At 41.1% G+C, this 20428-nt stretch overlaps 1 protein-coding gene across 12 annotated transcripts in view; it reads left to right on the top strand.

The window, feature by feature from the left end:
* The window catches only part of LOC125893723 (R3H domain-containing protein 2), a 79690-nt gene that overhangs the window by 39340 nt on the left and 19922 nt on the right, over window positions 1-20428 (top strand). For 3 of the 12 annotated variants that reach the window (XM_049584874.1, XM_049584636.1, XM_049584716.1), the window contains 7 exons: window positions 2737-2845; window positions 8021-8116; window positions 9291-9340; window positions 10029-10082; window positions 14259-14494; window positions 17333-17505; window positions 19333-19431. In XM_049584874.1, the coding sequence (XP_049440831.1) occupies window positions 2737-2845; window positions 8021-8116; window positions 9291-9340; window positions 10029-10082; window positions 14259-14494; window positions 17333-17505; window positions 19333-19431 (817 nt within the window). The remainder of the gene's footprint in view (window positions 1-2736; window positions 2846-8020; window positions 8117-9290; window positions 9341-10028; window positions 10083-14258; window positions 14495-17332; window positions 17506-19332; window positions 19432-20428) is intronic. The other 9 variants (XM_049585184.1, XM_049585106.1, XM_049584795.1 and 6 more) reach the window with 8 other exon arrangements.

Raw genomic sequence — 20428 nt, 5'->3', positions numbered from 1 at the left:
TATTAAATACTGTTGAAATGATATGGGGTAGGCTATTGGCCACAATATAGACATTTTGACGTTTGGTCGAAGGAAATTCTGTTAACTGGACCTCATTAAATGCCCCTGATCTGGGGGCTGAATGAAAAACCACCAACACAAATAGCAACTGTTCAGTTACAAATTCATGATTTTAGGTTTCCTAAATTGTGTCCAAAACCATTTAATAAAAATATACAGTTTTACCAAATCTTTTGAAAAAATACAAACTAGGTACTATTCATACTGACAGTGGAGGCTGCTGAATTCCATGTGTCCTTATTTTAATGCTGGTAACTCTTCTGCATAAAATTTAATATCGTAGCAAGTACACGGCTAAACGTTATCTAATTGTAATCAAATTTTCATCAAGCTGGATTTTCTAATATGTAGGAACATTTCTTTTCACTCAATTTTTTATTGGAACTTAGTGAGACATTCTTCCTTGGTATCATACAGTGGTGGAAAAAAGTTTTCGGACACCCCATGCATTTGTGAAATATTGCGTTAAGAATCACTCTTAGGTCTTCAAGTGCAATTTCTTTTAGTACAGCCACAGCCCAAATACTAAATAAATCCTAAAAAAGCCATTAAAAACTTAAAATTGATTGGTTCCATAAAAATACATAAGAAATTTTGAGTATTGGGTCATTTTGGTACCAGTGATGAAGGTCGTTCTTTTTATTAAAAGACACAATTCTTGTTGCCAAGCTTCATGTCTACATAAAGCCAGCACATTTGAAAGCTCTTCAGACACAAAAATGTCTAAAACAAGGAACCAAACGCAGGAAACACGTCTGAAGATAAAGATTCTCAGCCAGGAAGGGTACAGCTGCCGCCAGATAGCCAGGAAGTGCAGATGCAGTCCTTCAGCAGTTGGATACACTCTGCAGAAATACAGACGAACCAACAGCTTGGAAGACAAACCAAGATCTGGGCGTCCAAGGGTTTCTTCAGCAAGAAATGGCCGCATCCTGATCCGCATGTGCAGGCAAAACCGCCGAATGACATCACAGGAGCTTCAGCAGCAGTGGTCAAACCAAACTGGTGTCGTGGCCGACTTTTAGATCATGGCTTAAGGTCCTACAAGGCTATCAAGAAGCCCCTGATCAATGAGAGACAGAGGTTAGCCCGGTGTCGTTGGGCCCAGGCACACAAGAACTGGACAGCCAGGAATTGGAAGAAGATTTTGTGGTCAGATGAGTCCAGTTTCCAGCTTTATCTTCCTCCTACTAATGTGAGGGTATGCAGAAGGCCAGGCAAAGCATTATCTCCAGCATGTACAGTACCTACTGTCAAGCATGGTGGAGGCAGTATCATGGTTTGAGGATGCATGAGTGCTGCTGGTGTTGGTCATCTCACTGTCTGTGATGGCACATTGAACTCTACCAAGTATTGTACCATTCTCGAAACCCACATGCTCCCTTCTGCGCGTGCACTGTTCCGTCGAGGTAAAAACTGGATGTTTCAACAAGATAATGCCCCTTGCCACACATCCAAGGCCAGTAGAACTTGGCTGCAGGAGCACAGTATCCAGGTCTTAGAGTGGCCAGCTCAATCCCCGGACATGAGCCCCATTGAAAATCTGTGGTGGATTATCAAAAGGTCTGTTTCAAAGCATAAACCAAAGAATTTAGAAGAATTAAAAGCAGTAATTCAAGAAGAATGGGACAAGATTACCCCTCAACAGTGTGAAAGGCTCGTGGGGAACATGCCAGCCAGGATTAGAGCTCTACTACGTGCCAGTGGCAGGACTACTAAATATTAATTTGATGATGTGATGGTTTATTTATTTTTTGTTCAGTTTTGAACACATTCTCTGTTATTTGTTGACTTTGATACCGACAATGTTGAGAATTGACATATTGAAACTGTCAAGAATTTAGTTTTGTTAGTTTTTCTTGTAAACAATAAACAAAAAAATATAATTTGTATTTGTTTGTATCTGTCTAATGTAGCCACACCTTTTGAAACACAAAAAAGATTTTTCCACAAATATTTCATGATAATATTTGAGATTGTGTAAAATTTTAAGGGTGTCCGAAAACTTTTTTCCACCACTGTATATGCATTTTTACCCTTACCCCCAAGCCATGTTTCCAGTGGCTTTAAAGAAAAGTTCTAAATATGTTTGTGCACACTCTCAACATCGGTTCTTAGAAAGAAAGGAAATCAGAATCAGCTAAAATAGGAACCAGACAAGGAAATTGCAATTGGTGCATCGCTATTGAATTGTCCTTTTTTAAGGCAGAGTAACTTTTTATTTCTTTGCTGACAAGCAAGTTAAAATGTCAATGAGTTTGTCAGAAGACAATAGAATGCGCTTATATTTTTTGTATTTGTTTTTATTAGGATCCACATTCGTTGATGCAGATACTTGTGTTGAGGTATGGATGATGTTTCAGCAGCCAGGTGCACCTCAACAGTTAAAAAAGTTTTCCAAATTACCGTGTGACAGTTAGTTCAGGCATCCAGCTCAGTACAGCAGCGAACCATAAATCTTGGAAATGGACAAAACAAAATCTGGGTAGATCTCATGTAGTACTTTTAAATGATAGAAGTCCTAACATCGCCAGATTCACTGCGGAACCACTTTTGCGTGTGTCTGCTGTTACTTTGCTTGAATGTTGTCTTAAATGCAGTCAGATGTTATGTTTTGTCTAGTTTTGTTTGAGTATGTTAAAAAGCATGCGGCTTGTCCTCTACTTCTCTCTACAGCCCAGAACAAAGGTTCTCTGAACACATCAAGGATGAACGTAACATGGACTTCCAGAAGAAATTCATCCTGAAGAGAGATGATGCCAGCATGGACAAGGATGATAATCAGGTAGGCTTTGTTTTATACCATGAAATTTGTCAACTGTATCTAACTTTTGAAGGAAAGGGACACAGATGGATAGGGCCACAGAAGTCGGACTGTAATGACATAAGACTGTTAATTACCTTTTCCAATCTGATGGAAAAAAAAGTAGTGTCTGCTTTTGATGCCAACTAAGCTGTGAATCAAACACTCACAGATTTCCGGTGGTGAGCCCCCAGACTATCTGGGCATCTGGAAGTGGGAGTAGTAATGCTGCAGCATCATCTTGACCCAGCCATGTGTTAATAATTACAATGAACTCTTTAATTATTTCAAATAAATACACAAAACAGTCCTAATTGATTTATCAATGGTAGCTATGTGTAAGGGCATGCAGAATTTGAGAAGTGATTACTGTACATTGTTGTAGTTACACAGTTGGCAGGTGGGTGTGAAATGGCACCCATTCCAACAGAGATGAAAGTTGGCATGTGAAAGGAGATTTAACAATCTGGAAGATTTGGGGTGGTACTAATAATAACTTGTAATGAAGGAAGTGCAGTCCCCGCGGTGAGGCTGTGATTAAGTCCAAACCATAACGGTCTCTGTCCACCCGTGTTTTATAGACACTAGACTTAATGGACATCTCATCTCCTTGATGGCAAATGATTTTGCTTTTGTGAAATTGTTGATAAATTCAGGTTAGAATTGGAGATGACATCATACCTCTATGTCATTTCCAACACCAGTACCACCAGCACTTTCGGTATGGTACTTTTTTAACCAAAAGTAACCCTTCAGACATGGTACTTAGACCATGGGTCTGCTTAGCGTTTCCTCTGTAAACAATACTCTTAATGTGGGCGTGGTTGTTGTCTCTCACTGATCCGTCTAGCACTCACTGTATTTCCTCCTTTATCAGTCTGCACCTCATTTATCGTCCACAGAACGAGGCTGCACACCAGCATTTTCAGAACAAAACAGAACAGGCTGCAATGAGAGTCTCTCTCCATGAGATATTTAAAAATAGTGGGTTTGTCCATTTAGTCCTTCTCAGACAAGCTCAGGGGTTTAGTGTTGCTGTAGTCTGAGTGGGCGGAAGTTTGCTGCAGAGATCAGCCTCTCATTGGGTGGAACGAGCCACCCGCTGAAGTCCCGCCCTACCACCTCCGGTTGTGTAGCAGTTTTCAACCGTTTTCGGCAATATACCAGCAATATTTTTGCAAGCGCACTGTTGCTGTAGCACCGCCCAGAATGATTGTGATTGGTTGAAAGAAGTACAAGCAGCCGGGGCGTTTTTTTCTCCAATCTCAAAGTGAGAGTCGGCCCAGCCAGACCTTTCTTTTCTTGAGAAAGGTCTGGTGAGCGAGACTAGTGTTGCTGTAGCCAACAAGAACAATGCTCCACAATGCTTTTTTTTTTTTTTTTTTTTTTTCTCTCTCTCTTCCAAGTGAGGATTGGGATATATGTAGTTCACGTAATCCGGTTGAAATTAATAGAAATGCTTGGAGATCCACTCATTAATAAAAGTGTATGTCATAAAAACTAAAGTGATGGTCAGAGTTGTCACAGTGAAATTTAAGGTGTGTTGATTGATTCACATCGTCAACTCATGCATTGAGTAACATTACAAGTAAACGCTCCACCTTAAAAGTTGCCAGCAGTTGGCCCGGTGAGTTAGTTTTTTTTTTTACTCTGACTCCAGCTGCTGCAAGAGGCATCCTTTCATTTTATAGTTACAGTTTACTAATAAAACTCTCCACGGTATGAACAGTGGTTACGTGAGCCTCAAAACCAGCCACAGCTCAGCCCTGAGCAGAGTGACCGTCCTCTATTGACCAATCAACAGACTGCAGTGTTCACAGCTCCACCTTTTAGTACCAGATCTGTGTGCTAGGTAGGGTTGGGTACCTGGTTGGGAAACTCGGTACTTTTTGTACTCGGTACCGTTTCACGTTGGTACTACCGAGTACCGATTCACTTAAAATGAAATGGTGCCAAATTTCGGTACCTGAGGTGGAGGCGGAGTGAGAGCGCATGACTCGCACCTCAGACTCAGCAACAATGTCGACAAAAACAATGTGCGGACAAAAGTTAACGTGCAGCACTGTTCCTAAATGTTTTCAATAAAATGTTGAAACTGAGAAGTTTAGACTATGGGCCCGAACGACGCATAGTGCGTCCAAATTCACACCCGTTCTTCTCTGTGGATTTTCTCCGCGACCATGCGTCAAAGCGAGAAGCCATGCATATCAGCAGAAACAGCAGAATTGTAGCTTTCTGACAAGGCACTTGTTGGTAATCCAATGTTTTCACAGCGAAAAATCACAATAAAATGATGTATAACAGAGCTTTCATACAGCTTTGCACACACATTACTCTTGGATGGATTACTCGCGAACACAGGCTCGCACAGAAATGCCACGCATATCACATGAAAGTGCAGGACCACACACATCATTGTGCTGTCATCCCATCACGCTCTAAATACAGATCAATTGTCTACAAAATAAAAACTTGACGAATTTTTTTACAATCCATTGTACAGATCTTGTTGTCAGTCACTTCATATAGTGAGGAATATCGTATCTTACCACGTCTTAGGCTTGCGTGTGTTTCTCCCTGTCTGTCCGCATTTGTAGTCCGGCTTTCAAGATGCAAATATCTCCATATTGTCCAGTTGACACTCCATCAAACTTTGTATGACAAGACCAGCCACTTCACCTTTGCGCACCCAGACAACTGCAGCCTAATGCATGCTGACAGGGCCGTAGTCACCATATACATTGAGGGGGACACGTGCTCCCCCACCAATGCCCAAAATGTCTCCCCAGTATATAACTGAAACTGAAAAACAAATATTATCTTGGAGGACATCATTGCACTTGGTTGACTATTTTTCTATTATCTTAGATGTAAATATTGCATGTTTCTTTCAGATAAAACACATTTTTGACTTGTGAATGAGTCAGCTGTGAAGTGACAGAATGTCCCACCATCATGGTTCTTATATTGCCAGATTCCAGAGAGTCTCCCCTCTTCATATATGGCAGAATATGTCTTTTTCCAACTTGCTATGCTGAGATACATGTAAAAATGTAAGAATTTAGGCACACAGATTTGTTCTTTTCATTGATATAAAAATTAATATAAAATACAGACACATAGAAGAACATGAAATGATGGCAAATCTGGAGCCCAGATTGTCCTGAAAAAAAACAAAACAAGATATAGCATGTGTATGTAGCCTTTATAATGACTGTGATATGAGCTTAAAAGTAAAGGCAGTAAAAATACCCAAAAAAAGGCCTAGGGCCCATAGGGTTAAAAAGTACCGAAATAAGGTACCGTTTGGTACCGGTACCGAATTTCAGATACCGGTACTGGTACCGTATCGGTTCAATTATGAATGGTACCTAACCCTAGTGCTAGGTACCCCAACAGAGGAGGGACCAAAACTGGGGACAGTACTGAACGGTTCCATTGGTACCATCCACAACTTTTCACAGTGGAAACGGAAATAAAGCATACCAAACTGAACTGTACTGCTCGGTGAAAATTGGACTGAAGAGGGGTGAAATCACAAAAGGATACGTGGCTTTTGCAACAGCTAAATCTGGGTGAATAAGACAAATAGAAACCGTGTAGCTCTTAAAGCACCCGCCAAGGATAAAATGCACCCCTAACTGTGTTGCCAAACAAATCTTAGGGTTCCTGAGAATTATGTATTATGTATTTCCTGAAATTATTCATTTCTTCATTTGTTTATTTATTTTTAGATATTTTTTATCTGCTTTATGTGGATGTGGGAGATAGACAGAAAGGAAAGGAAGAGAAAGGGGTGATATGCAGTTATGGTCTCAGGCTGGACTTGAACCTGGGCTTTAGCAGTACAGACTCAGTTCATGGTATAGAGCATGTACTATTAAGGCTAACAGATAACCCACAGTTACAGTGAAATTATTACTGCACTCAGTGGGTTGGTTGTAACTGAAGAGCATTTGTATGGGTTGTCATGCCGATCTTCTTTTACAGTCTGGAGATGTGTGTTTGAAAACACCAACAGCACAGACAAACTGGAATATTAAATCCCAAATACAATTTCTTTCTGTCACATTTGAATTGCTTGCCTGAAGTTTCAAAAAATGTTTCTAAACCTTGTCGGAAATGTATGTAGCAGGCAGTCTGAAAGTTTCAGTTTTCCTTTTCTCTCTGCCACTGTTCTGCCCACTGTGTTGTTGGCGTTAAGGCAACATTTATACTTAACCGTGGATAATTGCAATCACACACAAAACTTTATTGGTGTGTTTGCACTGTAATATCAGTAGCGCAATATCCTTTGTGAATCAGACCTGGAGATGGGCAGATAGTGGTTGAAAGTGATGCTCAATTCATCAGCGGCTGCAATCATTCTTTGTGAATACGCCTGAGAGTGTACTAAACTATTAATAGGCCATTCATATGCAGTAACTAGCATGTTCCTGGTACTGTCTCCCAAAATGACACACAGTTTTTAAATTACAGTTGCATTTAACATATTATTCACTGCTGCTGATTGCCTCCGCGTGAGCCAAAAAAACTGTTCAGTGTTTCAGTTTGTTTGATGACACAATATACATATTTTAAGTCTGTATCTCAGCTATAAAACTCACAACATATTTTATCTGTTTCGTTTTTATTCGTTTCGTTTCAAAGGAAGTTAAAACCTTTCGTGTAACAGTTGTTTATGAGGTTTTCATTGAAGCATCGAAACCCCACATTTTTAACCACAGAAGCAGTTTCATCATTATAATAAAGAATAATATACTTGCTTTGTTGCTGTTGAACCAAGTTTTTCACACTTCATTCTTTCCAACATTGTTTGTTTGAAGCATTGACACTTTTCTTTGGCGCCTAATGCTTGTGCATATTTAACATTTTCCTTTCCTCTATCACGTTTGTGGTGTTAAAGCTTCCCACGCTTATTCCGCCCCTCAAAACACTCGTTGTGCACAGTTTCCATTCTGTTGTGACGGCAAGCAGCTGCTCTCCCTCGCATGCTACTGCTGGTATCATGTGACTTGTTGCTACTTATCTTTACAGCAGGTCGTATTAAGTGTGGCTGTACATGTGTTTACATCAAACTTCAGCGGATATTTGTAAATAATGCATACTAGATGGTAACCGTCATTTTTCTGATTGGATTGCTCTCTCAAATGTTAGATCCGTGTCCCGCTGCAGGACGGGCGGCGTAGCAAGTCCATTGAAGAGCGAGAGGAAGAGTATCAGCGGGTACGAGACCGGATCTTTGCCCGAGAAGTAAGTATTGAACCTAGACAGGGTAAAAAAAAAAAAAAAAAAAAAAAAAAAAAAATCCATTTCTAAATCATTCCCTCTAGCTCCTTTGAGTAGTGAGAAATCAGTATTTCTTTATCAGTCGAGAATAAAAACTTTTTGTTTAATAACTGGTGTCATGAAGCATGGTAACATTCATTCTCTGAGTCGGTGGTTCCTTGTGACCCGTTAATACAAAGCAGTGCCTGCTCTCAACCTCTCATCTCAGGGTGCATGTCTGTGAATTGTGAGCAGTTAATTAGAAGAGTGGTTACCTTCTTAGGCCCAGTCTACACAATAGGGGTGGGTACCGTTCACTTTTGAACCGATATCGGCTCCAGTTTTGGAATTTGGGTACCAGTGCCTATAGGTACCTTCCAATTTCTGTCTCTGTAGACCAGACGCTGAAATTATTGCGGCAGATTGGTGCTGCAGCAAGAGTTTTGGCTTGCTGGGAAGCCAACAGTGTGGCTGACGGAGCGGTCACAGAGCTCCATGACTAGCTTCCTGGCTTTGCAGTACTTGCACTTCCTGTCTTAATTTGAACCCAGCAGCTCCATGGAGCTCTTTTGCTGGCTTTGAAGCTCCATGGTTGGCTTTCAGGCTTCAGGGTGCTTCGCATCACTTCTGCCTCGTGTCATAACTTGGCGTTCTCACCCAGGTGCACACTCAGGTACCAGCATTTGGCAGTGATGGATTTAATATGAACTGGTACTCGGTCGTACCGACATTATTCGGTCAGTACCCTTAGAAGTACAGAGTTCAGTACCCAGCCCTTTTACACACAGATATTTCTGTAAACTGATATATTCTTCTACATTTTTGGCCTCTCATCTACATGCAAACTGAGTTTTATGACACTGAAATCAGGAGTTATTTTTTTAAAAACTCCTAAGTGAAGATTTTTCAGAATTCCAGTTACTTTGTATTTGTGTGGACATGTAATCAGACCATTTAATGCTAATAGTTTTTAGAGCCCTGAGGAAGTATAACTATACAGCATTCTTATTTCCAGTGCTGGTAATCATCTTGTGGGAATGTCTGCTTTAAGCGACATATCAAATATAATGTCAAACTTGAGAACGTCTGAAAGGTTGAGCTGCATACAAATGTCAGTCTTAAGTGCTCCTGAATGAATGAAGCATTTCATAATGTGCAGGTGTCCTTTTTTTTACAGTCCTCTCAAAACGGATACATCAACGACAACAGGTAAGATGATTCATCCTCCTGGAGACTCTAATGTGTGCATTTGCAAGACTCAATCTTTATTACCTTTCCCCTTTAAAGCTACAATTTCCTTGCTAGGTTTCAGTTATGAAAGGTAGAGGACTGTGAACCCATAAACTTAACAATTTTTACAGATTATATAGTGATTCTTTGTACTAATCTGTCCACTTAACATTAATGTAGCCCCTACATAAGGTTTTTGTTTCTTCTCAATGCCAAGCAAATGATCAATAAGCATTTGCTGATGTTTTCTCTCTCTCTCTCTCTCTCTCTCTGTGCCAGATTTTCAAGGGTTGTTTTATGTTAGACTGACAGACACACTGTCTTTGAGAAAGATTTGTAGGTAGTGGAAGAAATGTTTTCTAGAAATAAGTTAGCTCACACAGCAGTTACAGTCAGCCTCCATCCCTAGGCACCCTGGCCATTGAGGTTGAAAGATTAGGACGTAATATGCTGAGAGAGAGAAAGAGGAAGAGTGGGCTTTTCAACAGTCAAAGTTTCTGCCTTGTGTGCGTTTTTTTTTTTTTCCCTTCTTCGCAGGGGTAAAAGTTCTGCACTGTGCCTACCTCTACCTCCCACCCCTCCTTATCTCACCCTCCCCTAAACCCCCTCCTGTTCTCCAATCCAGTCCTGTAACCCCAGCATTTTCTCCTAATGTTAACCCCAACAGACTTTCCACTGAGGGCTACTGCTCTAGCTCTCAAAAGAGGAGGCAGATCTTTAGGTATTGGGGTGCTGCTGACTTTGACTTGTGTGTTGCCATGCCCATTCTTTGAAAGTGGTTTGGTGATGATAGTGGTGACTTGTGGTGGTTTTTTATATCTTTGCTTGGCGTAGTCGGCTGATTGATGGCTATTCCAGCACTGCACCGTGGGGCTTCCCATGGCCCATGCATGGCTGCTTTGTGGTTTCACTGGGGACTGATTGACCTACTTATCCCTCCACCCATCCACCGTCAACTACATTTTTTATATAAAGTAACTGCATCGCTTCCACAGTAACCTGTTTGTTTTGTGGTTGACTTAGTCTTGTAGTTTCTGTTAACATGTCACCTGTTGCACAGTCGCACGTAAAAATATGTAAGCAGTGCATACAGTACAATACAATAGTGCTGTTGGACTTTAACATGAGAGTGTGAACACAACATGATGACACCCTGTCTTTTCCTTTGAGTGAAAAAGGGTTGCAGCTAACAGTTATTTTCATTGGAGATTAATCCTCTGATTGTTTATTGATTAACAGATTAATCTTCTGGTCCATAAAACATTAGACAAGTGAAAAATGTTCATCACAATTTCCCAGAGCCCGAGTTGACATTTAGGTCCCGATCAGACACAGCGCATTTTAGCAGCCTGGGGCAGCTTTTTGTTTGCTCTCTGCTTTTGCTCATGTTTTCCGCTCTATGCGTCTTGCATCTTTGCAGGAGTGCCCTGAACACCTGGGTTGAAAAACCTTCGTCATCGGTGTTCTTTGTCCAAACAGAGGAGTTGAGAGGCAGGCTTTCGGTTGTGGCGATGACAACAAGTAGTAGCGTACATAGTTTGTGAGAAGCTAACATTAGCTTATTTTCAAAGTCGCCGAGGCAAGCTGCAAGGTGTATCTGACCAAATCACAGCCGCAGCTACTTCGTAACATTAACCATTAACCATAATTCAGCCCGACAGTTAATGCCAGATTGTCGAATTGTCTCTGACTCATCCTAAAATAACCCTTAAACCGATGCGCCATTTAGACGAATCTCCTGGACAACCCACACATTTCCCTGTGTCCAAAGTACTATTTGGGAACAGCCTTTAACTCTCAATCAGAGCCAGTGCCTTTTCTGTCCATTTTTAATAGAGATGTAAGGTACAGACAGAGAGACACAGGAAGCTGCAAAAAGCGCTCTTTCTGGTCAGGGCCTTAAAATCCCAAAGACATTCACTTTACTGCTTTAGAGGAATAACAAAAAAGGAAGAATGCACAATATAATAATTAAAAAATTGTCAAATACTTTTATGTCGATCGATTAATCAACTAATTGTTTCAGCTTTGGTATATTATATGAAGTTTTTACCTTTTCATTTTGTAAAAAAAAAAAATGTTATATACTTTGACATTGTGTCTTTTTTTTTAGCTTTTCGACATAGCTCTCCTTTTTCCCTCTATAGCTTTTTATCAAATATTTTCTTATGTGGCTCTGGGACTTCAATGTTCTTGTCTTCAACTTTTGAACCATCCAATTATTTGGTGAATATTTGTTCATGTCCTTTATCTCTTTTGATTGTGCTGCTTGCAGAAATTTCATTAGAGTCTGACATGTCATACCTTAATATGATAATGTTAATGCTATGGCCTTTTTACACCTAAAAGGACCTTCATATCCCAAGTCCAGCATTCATATAAAGTACATTAACCTTTAAAGAGTATGTGCTGCACTTAAATAGACCAAAACAAGAAGCTCTTCTGTGGGTTAATTTAACCGTCTAATAGAGAGTGATGTAAGCACAGAACAACAGCAGCAGCAGCCTAGCTTCCCCTGTTTGTGCGTGTGATGGGGAATGCTGTCGTGAGGAGAGAGTGGAGATGAAATATCATGTGATCAACAGCAGAATCCCTCCTCCTCCTCTTCCTCCCCCCGCTCATCCTGCTCTCATCTTTGTCTGCAGAGCGAAGCGAACAAGTGTGCGCCTCCCTTTACAGAGAAACGGCAGAGCACCCACCCTTCCTTAAAATAGGCTGTGCAGAGAGAGGACTCAAAATAGATCCTCCATTAATTACAGTCTCTCTGAAATATTTATCAGCCACAGCCACCTTCAAACACCACTCACTATCGCTATGGTTTTACAACCCATACCACATCCCTGTTCTCGTCATGGAGATTCCCACAATCAATTACATGTTTTGAATGTTTTGAATTCTCTCCACACGGACAGATACTCGGTTCGTATCCCTCCTCCAGTTCAAAGAGGATGAAAAAAACAAGTGTTTACAGCAGCTGACTTGGCTTTTTTTTTTTACTCTGCTGACCTCAATTTAGCCTCGTAGGTCTCTGTTTACCTGCAGGGCTTTCTATCTACATTCAACTTAACACTGCACCACCAGTATGTACAGCACTTTTTTTTCTTTTCTTTTTTTTTAAATTTTCCTTTATTTAAGGAGCTCTATGTGAAATTCAAAGTGTGTGAGTTGACTCGACATAGTTCTCAACATGGAGGTGGCTGGGCTTTTCCCATAGACTTACATTGTTAAAGAGACTTTTGTACATCAGTGGATAAATTTCTTTTGAACCCCCATCAAATGACTCATTTCACTGTCAGAATTTGATCCATTTGGTCCATTAACATTTAGAAAGTCTACAAAAGCTTGACGATAAAATAATTTTATCTCAGTTTAAGTTAGCAGAGAGCTTAACTGGAAGCTGCTGGGTGGTCTAAGTCTGTAGTGGGCTTAACGGTGTGTAAGATCTGGGTTATTTTATACCCAGGAAGTCAAACTTTTTTGACCTAATGCGGATATACATCCATAGCAGCTAGCATCTTACGGTGCTAACTCCATGAACGGCGATTAGCCACGGCATCAGTGGCAGAGCTAACAGTGTTGACCAGGGTGGAACCAGAGGATAGTCACATCCATTTCCACGACAAAGCTGTCCCGATATCAGTCCACAACAAACCACAGTGACGCTCAGATGACAACACACACAGAGGGAGTGTGAATTCATTCTCTGCTCAGAACGCCATCACTCCATTATATCTTTACTTAGCAACTAGTGGTTTGCTGCTATATCAGCGCTCTGAATGTCACATACAGAACCTTTAAATGTATTATTTTCAAGCTCAAACACAGTAGGACGTGTTCAGATGGAACAATAATATTCTCAATGCTGACATGTCAATGGCAGACCCAACCATTCACTTGTGATGGAGGGGTTTCCCCAGGTTGGTGGTTACGCTTACAGTGTGATCATTGGTTTTCTCGGCAGCTACCCTTATCCTGGGTGACAGCATCACAACAACACAATCAGTGTGTATATGGCAATCTAGTATAAAGAACCATAGTGGTGAACCAGTGGTAGCAAGTGGTTATTTTGTAGATAAGTGTGCGTGAGTCTGAGTGTTGATGTACATCTGGTCTTAATTTACAGGTGTGTGTGTGTGTGTCTTGTTTCTGTCATTTCTTGTCTTCAATACAACATGTTTTAAGTGCATGTGTTACTGTTTATCTGTATTAAAATATAAAACACGTATGTATGCAAGTGCTCATTCTGTCAAAGTCTGTTATGTGAATGTTGTCTCCAGTCTTTAATGGTTTGTGTGTTGAATTCATGGATGTTTGTCCTACCCGTTACACCCCAGTGTTGAATGTCTGGAGCATCTTTTCTCCCTGCATGTATGTTCTCGTATGTGGATGGGTTTGTACGTGTGTTTGTGCGTGTGAATGTGTGTGTGGTCGTATGTTCAGAATTGGAAATAATATTGTTTGGTGGTTTGTTGCCTGATTTATTTGTATCGTGGACTCACTAAAACCAGCCAATGTGCATCTGTGTTGAATGCCCCATCCTGAAGCCTGTCACACTGTGTGTCCTCTCTGATGACCTTATTCTGCTCTTCTGCTTTTGCTCTCCCCTCTATCCTGTTTTGTCTTTGACTGTCCTTCTGTTTCTGTCTCCACCTACATTCTCCTCTGCTTCAAATCCTCCTGTGTGCACACCTTCCCTTTTCTATATATTCCTCACCCTACCCATGTACATTTTTGTCTCTCAACTCTGCTCTCTACATATCTCTAAACTCTTCTCGCTTTACCTCTCCTGTTACTTCACCTCGTCTCCTCCCCTCTTTCCTGCACCCATTTCCATTTTATCCCTTTCATTTCATCTCTCTGTCTCTCTCCTCTACCTCCCTCTTCTGTCGTCTCTCAGAGGGAACCGTGAGAGCTCCAGTCGGGCGTCTAGCAGTCGTCAAAGCAGCACAGACAGTGACATGAAGTGCCTGGAGCCACGGCCCTGGAGCAGCACCGACTCAGACAGCTCCAACCGTACCCTCCGGCCGCCCGTCACTAAGGCTAGCAGCTTCTCTGGCATCTCCATTCTTACCAGAGGGGATAGCCTTGGCAGCAACAAAGGCTCACAGGGAAGCTGCAAAGGCTCTCGCTCTGGTAAGGACTGTGGAGCACAGTAAGGGAAAAAGGAGACACATTTAGGTCTTTCTGGTGAACTTTTTACTGAAGCATAAGCTTTTACAATCCATTAAAAAGCAAAAGCTTGAGCTTTAACTCTCTCCAGTCGGAGTTATTTTCTTTAGTTGTTGGCATTTTCTTGTTGAGCTCTCTTATGAAATTCCATGACACTGTTACTCTTGGCCGTTTGACAGATGATTCAGTCTTTGCTGTTTCTGCAGTAAAGACGTCAGGAGACGTTTTTGACTCACTGACTCATGGATTTATTTCCTCTGTTACACAATTCGCTGGAAACTCCTGTAGGTAAAACTGGACTAACTCAACACTTGCGGAGAATTGATAGCATGGCAGCGTTAAAGCTACTAACAACCCATAATGCAACACTTTCTGTAGGAGTTGGTGGTTAACCAGGGCTGCGGTCGAATTGTCTTTTTTTTGCTTGGGAAGGCTCTTCCGTCAGTTCTTACGTGGCTAGGGAGAGGACTGTCTGGGCTTCTTTGCTGAGGCTGCTGCCCCCGCGACCTGGACCCGGATAAGCGAATGACGACGAGTACGACGACGAGTACCAGTGCTTGGGAAGGTTCCTAACTGAGTGAAATGATTTGGAAGTGTCTAAAGTCCTGTTTCCACCAAACACTTTCGGTATGGTACCTTTGGAACCAGAAGTAACCCTTGGTAGACATGGTGCCTAGACCCTAGGTCTGTTAAGCAATTCCACCGTAAACAGTACACTTAAATGTGGGCAAGGTTGTTGTCACTCACTGCTCTGTTCGGCACTCACTGTATTTGCTCATAGATTGAGCGTCTGCGCCTCATTCATTGTCCGCAGAATGTGGTTGCATGCCAACATTTTCAGAACAAAATAGAACAGGCTGCAGTGAGAGTCTCTCTTGATGGGATATTTAAAAATAGCAGGCTTGTGCATTTAGTCCTTCTCAGGCAAGCGCAGCCGGCCGGAGCCTACAGGAATGACACTCCGTGATGCTTTTTTTGTTGTTGTTTTTATCCAAGTGAGGATTAGAATATATGCAATTTACATAATCCAGTCAAAATTAATCTATATTTTAAACATTTGAAGATCCACTCATTACTAAAGTCTGTGTCAACCAAGAGAGACAATAAAAAGTAAAGTAATCGTCAAAGTTGTCGCATTGAAATTTAAGGTGTGCTGATGGATTCACCTTGTCAACTAATGCATCGCGTAACATTACAAGTTAACGTTCCACCTTATACGTTGCCAGCAGTCGGCCCAGTGAATTTAGTCTTTTTTTCTCAGACTACAGCTGCTGTGAGAGGCAGCAAAACATCCTTTATATTTATTGGCATAGTTTACTAATGTTATACTTGCCACGGTGTGAACAGTGGTTACAAAAACCAGCCACAACTAAGCTCTGAGCAGAGTGACCGTCCTCTATTGACCAATCAACGGACTGCAGTGTTCACAGCTCCACCTTTTACTACCAGATCTGTGTGCTAGGTACCCCAACAGAGGGGGGACCAAGAATGGGGACAGTTTCCATTGGTACCATCCACAACTTTTCACAGTGGAAACGGAAAAAATGCGCACTGAACTGAACTGTACCGTACTGCTCGGATTATGTGGCAGCCATGAGAGGAGCTGGTAGCACTCTCTTAATGTTCAGGAAAGGTGCTTCAGTGCTTCTTTTCTTATCCTCTTTAGCATAGAATACACACTTAACGAAAGGAGATGATGTTAGCCCATTCAACATTTAAAGTGGTGCACCATTCGGCCGTTCACGAAAACAAACTGTATTTTCCATCATGCTTAAATGCGTACGGTGATACTAATGCTCATTTCACATCAAATCAGGGAGATGGTAGACAGCAAACTGGATATCATTTTAGGGCACGAAAGCAGGATGATAAAATTAAGTGAGGCTGGCGGAGAAAGCCTGTAAAGGTAGACAACATTGCCATTCAGAATTGAAATAACTTTTAGCTATCCTCCGTGGCAGAGTTTATAACTGGATGTTACATTGCTCTTTTACACAATGAGAAAACATAGACGATCTGAACAATTAATGGACATAACTAAAATAATAAACACGAAATTAGTTTATTTTATTGATTTTATTTCATTCTTTGTAAACAACACAGCAGTACGGCATACAAAGTGTCTAAGATGTGCTTTTGTGGGCCATCTACGTAACATTGTAGTTTTGCTGCAGCAGATCCACAACAACTACATCCATCATCACATAATTATGTTGCCTAATGTAATTGCAGGCAGATTCTCTTCGCATCATGTCGAGATTGTCTTTCCCTAACCCCCTATGAATTCTCCTTCACATTTTTCCTTGACCTCGTTTTCAGTTAAGGTTAAGGAAAAGTGTTTGGGAAAAGAGAGAGGACGTAATTTCTTTTCTTTGCTTTGACTATTCGACCACAGATCAGAACTCTCTCTATTGAAAAAAGAAAATCTGGTGTTTTGAGTATGTAAATGTCTTGTCCTTGAATATAATGCAGCCTCCCCTTTTTCAGATGTAATACCCAGAAAAAAAAATCCCATCTTATATTCAGGCAAAACTGAATATTTAACACTCCCTGCTGCTTAAAACAAACTGGAATCATTTGTAATTATAATTAACCCCGGCCCAAAATATTTAAACTAGAGAGAGGCTTCACCTCTCGTTGGAATGTTAACTTGAGTTTGCCCTCTGGTGGTCTAGGAAACTCACATAATGATGTAAAGAGGAAGATAATACAAGAACCCTGTGGTATTTTCTCTTTGTATGACCAAATTATTTTAAAATTAAGTTCTTTTTGTGGTTTTCATGTCGTCTTCTGCATCACTAGGCCTGCCTCTAGTCAGTCCTGATGTGTGTCCCCCACCTGCAGCCTCCCAGCCTAGCCGTAGCCTACTCCCCTGCCCATCACAACAGCCACAGCCACAGCCCCAGGTTCCTCCTCAGACTGCCCTGCTGCCCACTCCGCAGCAACACCCAATGGGAAACCACATGATTGCTCAGGTATGTACCTCCACTAACTGCATTTATGTCAATTATATCAGCAAAAATTAAGACATACTTTCAAGTTACAGAGGATCTAATTGAATAAGGTGGTCGATTGAACAACTTTAGTGATCATATGTCCACCTTCCTCCTCTAAATGGGCTGGTAATTAAATGAATGATGTGCCTGAGGCTGAATCTGGCCGTATATAAGGAGGAGGTACTTTAAGCAACAATTGGCATTTTCAGACTGGAGGAACGTTCTCTAGGGATAAAAACATTGTTCTAAGAACCCCACTTTTTATGAGGCTTGTTCAAGATGAACTGTGCCTCTCCTAGAAAGAAGACAAGATCAGGCGGCGGCAGCAAGGAGCAGTGACAAGAATCTGTAGTCAAGTCGGACAGTTTCTAGGAGCCTTCAAAGAACAAACAGGAAGTCACAGAAATATTTACATCCTGTGAGATCTGTCTGTTGGCTACCTGTAGTTTGCAGACCACATATCATTATTATTACTATTATTATCAACCACACAAGATATGTTTAAGAGATGAATCCCTTATTGAGCAACATGAGATTAGTCTATAGTCTACATTAAATATTACAATTGCACAAAATATTTTGACTTTCTGCAAATGCAGTTTTTGTGGTCGAAACTGAAAGCCCATCAGTTTTTCGATCAAGCAACAGCCAGGCATTTCCTATCATGCCCTGGGTCTTGCAGTCAATGAAGAGCAACTGCAGTGCCTGGCTCTAAAAGCAGTGGCCACCTCGATCTTGTGGATTATCTTCGCCCACATGCAGCGTCATCGCTACGTACCTGTACATCATGAGGGCATCAAGTGACAAAGGGGGCACGAAAACAATCATAATCATAATGATGAATTCTTTAAATTTAAGCTGAAGCACAGCAACAATAGTCACTAGTAGTACATTGGTATGATATCGCCTAGGCCTACCAGATTGCTCAAAATAATAAAATGATGTTGGAGCAAGTAAGAATCAAGTCAGACACAAATCTAACGGTTATGCATTGTGTGGCAATCGCAGACAATCAATTCTGCACAGGCCTGGATCATCTCAAATGAGCCTAATGTGTCTGCACCACAAGAACTAGGAATGATCGTAGTTCTTGTTTCAGAGTAGATACTCTCCCTGGTCTCTCAGCACAAGAACAACCATGAGTGGTGCTGTGATTTGTCCAGATGTTAATCAGATGTTGATTGGTCAAACGTGAGCCAATGCAGCACTGTCAGGAGCAGTTTAAAAACAAAAAAAAGTTAGCCATGCAAACAGTTGACAACACCAAACGCAAACAACAGCTTGTAAGAAAGAAAACATGGACAAATGGACCCACAGTGAAGTCTTTAACGGTGTGTAGTTCTCGAGGAGCTCCTCGTTGGGCAGCTCCCTCTCAGAGTCCCTAGGGCTGTTGCCTCTGAAAACGCCTTGTATAAAAATTATAGACACTTAATTACAGCATATTTAATGACAGCAATGTCCTCTCCTTTCTCTCTGAGTAATAATAATTGCATTTCACTTTGTAAACACAATTTTATTGCTTTTTGTATAATATTTAGAAACTAAATGTGATTTCCGTTTCATCCATCTGTTCATTAACAACTTTTCCTCTGTGTTCTAACCCACATCTTTCCTATGTCTTCATTTCTCTTTATTTCCTTCTTTCCACCTGCTTCTGACTCCCTCCCTCTCGCTGTGTTGCTCCTCTCTCTTTCTCTCTCTCTCTCTCTCTCTCTCTCTCTCTCTCTCTCTCTCTCTCTGTCTCTGTCTCTGTCTCTCTGTGCTCTGCCTTCTTTATTTCCTCCGTCTTTCTGGTGGTGTGTATAGCCGGTGGCATCTCTGCAGCCCTCTCAGCCTGTCTCCTACTCCAGCCCTTCCTGCCCCCAGGTTCTCCTGCCAGTTTCTCCTCCCCAGCAGTACACAATGGTACTGACACCTCTCGTAGCTTCATCTCTATATATTAATTTAGTTACAGACTGCATTACTCACACCCTCGCACTGTGCGTTTAGCTACTGCTGCATTCTGCTAGAAACTCTTGCACTCTCCTGTTCTCATTCACATTAGTTAGATGTTTAACCACAGTCATGGAAGAATAATGTCTTTGCTGCTCTGGACGATTCAGGTAGTACTTCAGCTCAGGGCAAGATAATCTTGTTTGCTATTCCATGTGCATGTCTGCATGAATGTCAAGCACATGTGAGTTGCTGTGACAAAAAAATGGCAGTTTTACCATGTGGTACTTTTGTTTTGGTATTTGCAATGGTATGCAAATTTTGTGTCTCCTTTTTTTTGCTGTGAAAAGTATTTTTGGTTCGTCAAGTACTTTATATTGAAGTACCTTTTTTGGGAAGTTACTGTTGTCAGTAGGGCTGCCACGATTAGTCGACTAATCGATGACTAATCGACTATTAAAATAATCGGTGACTATTTTAGTAGTCAACTAATCGGCTTGAGTCATTTTTCATAGAAAAGTACTATAAAAGTACCCCAAAATACTCTTAGTGCAGCTTCTTACATTCAGATGTTGGCAGCTTTACACACCCTCCCATGACAGTGAACTAAAACCCTTTGGCGTGAGTATGAAACAAATCATGAGATGACATAATTTTGGGGTTTGGGCGAGGCAGACCGACATTTTTCAACATTTTAACACATTTTTTGATGAAATGATTGGTCGACTAATCGAAGAAATAATCGACAGATTAGTCGACAATGAAAATAATCGTTAGTGGCAGCCCTGGTTGTCAGTAGTTTACGTTTGTGTGAAGACATAATACAGTTCTGTACATTTAAATTCATAACTTAACCCAGAAAAAAATGTGGGTGAAAGGATTGTTACAGAAAAAATCCAATTGATTTTTGTGTGATCTTACTTAACAAAATGTTACTGTTAACTCATTTGTTTAAATTCTGTAGCATTCA

This window comes from Epinephelus fuscoguttatus, linkage group LG1 (genome assembly GCF_011397635.1).
Source record: "Epinephelus fuscoguttatus linkage group LG1, E.fuscoguttatus.final_Chr_v1".
NCBI lineage: Eukaryota > Metazoa > Chordata > Actinopteri > Perciformes > Serranidae > Epinephelus > Epinephelus fuscoguttatus.
Note: the sequence above shows the minus strand (reverse complement) of the source record. Positions and strands in the feature narration are given on the sequence as shown.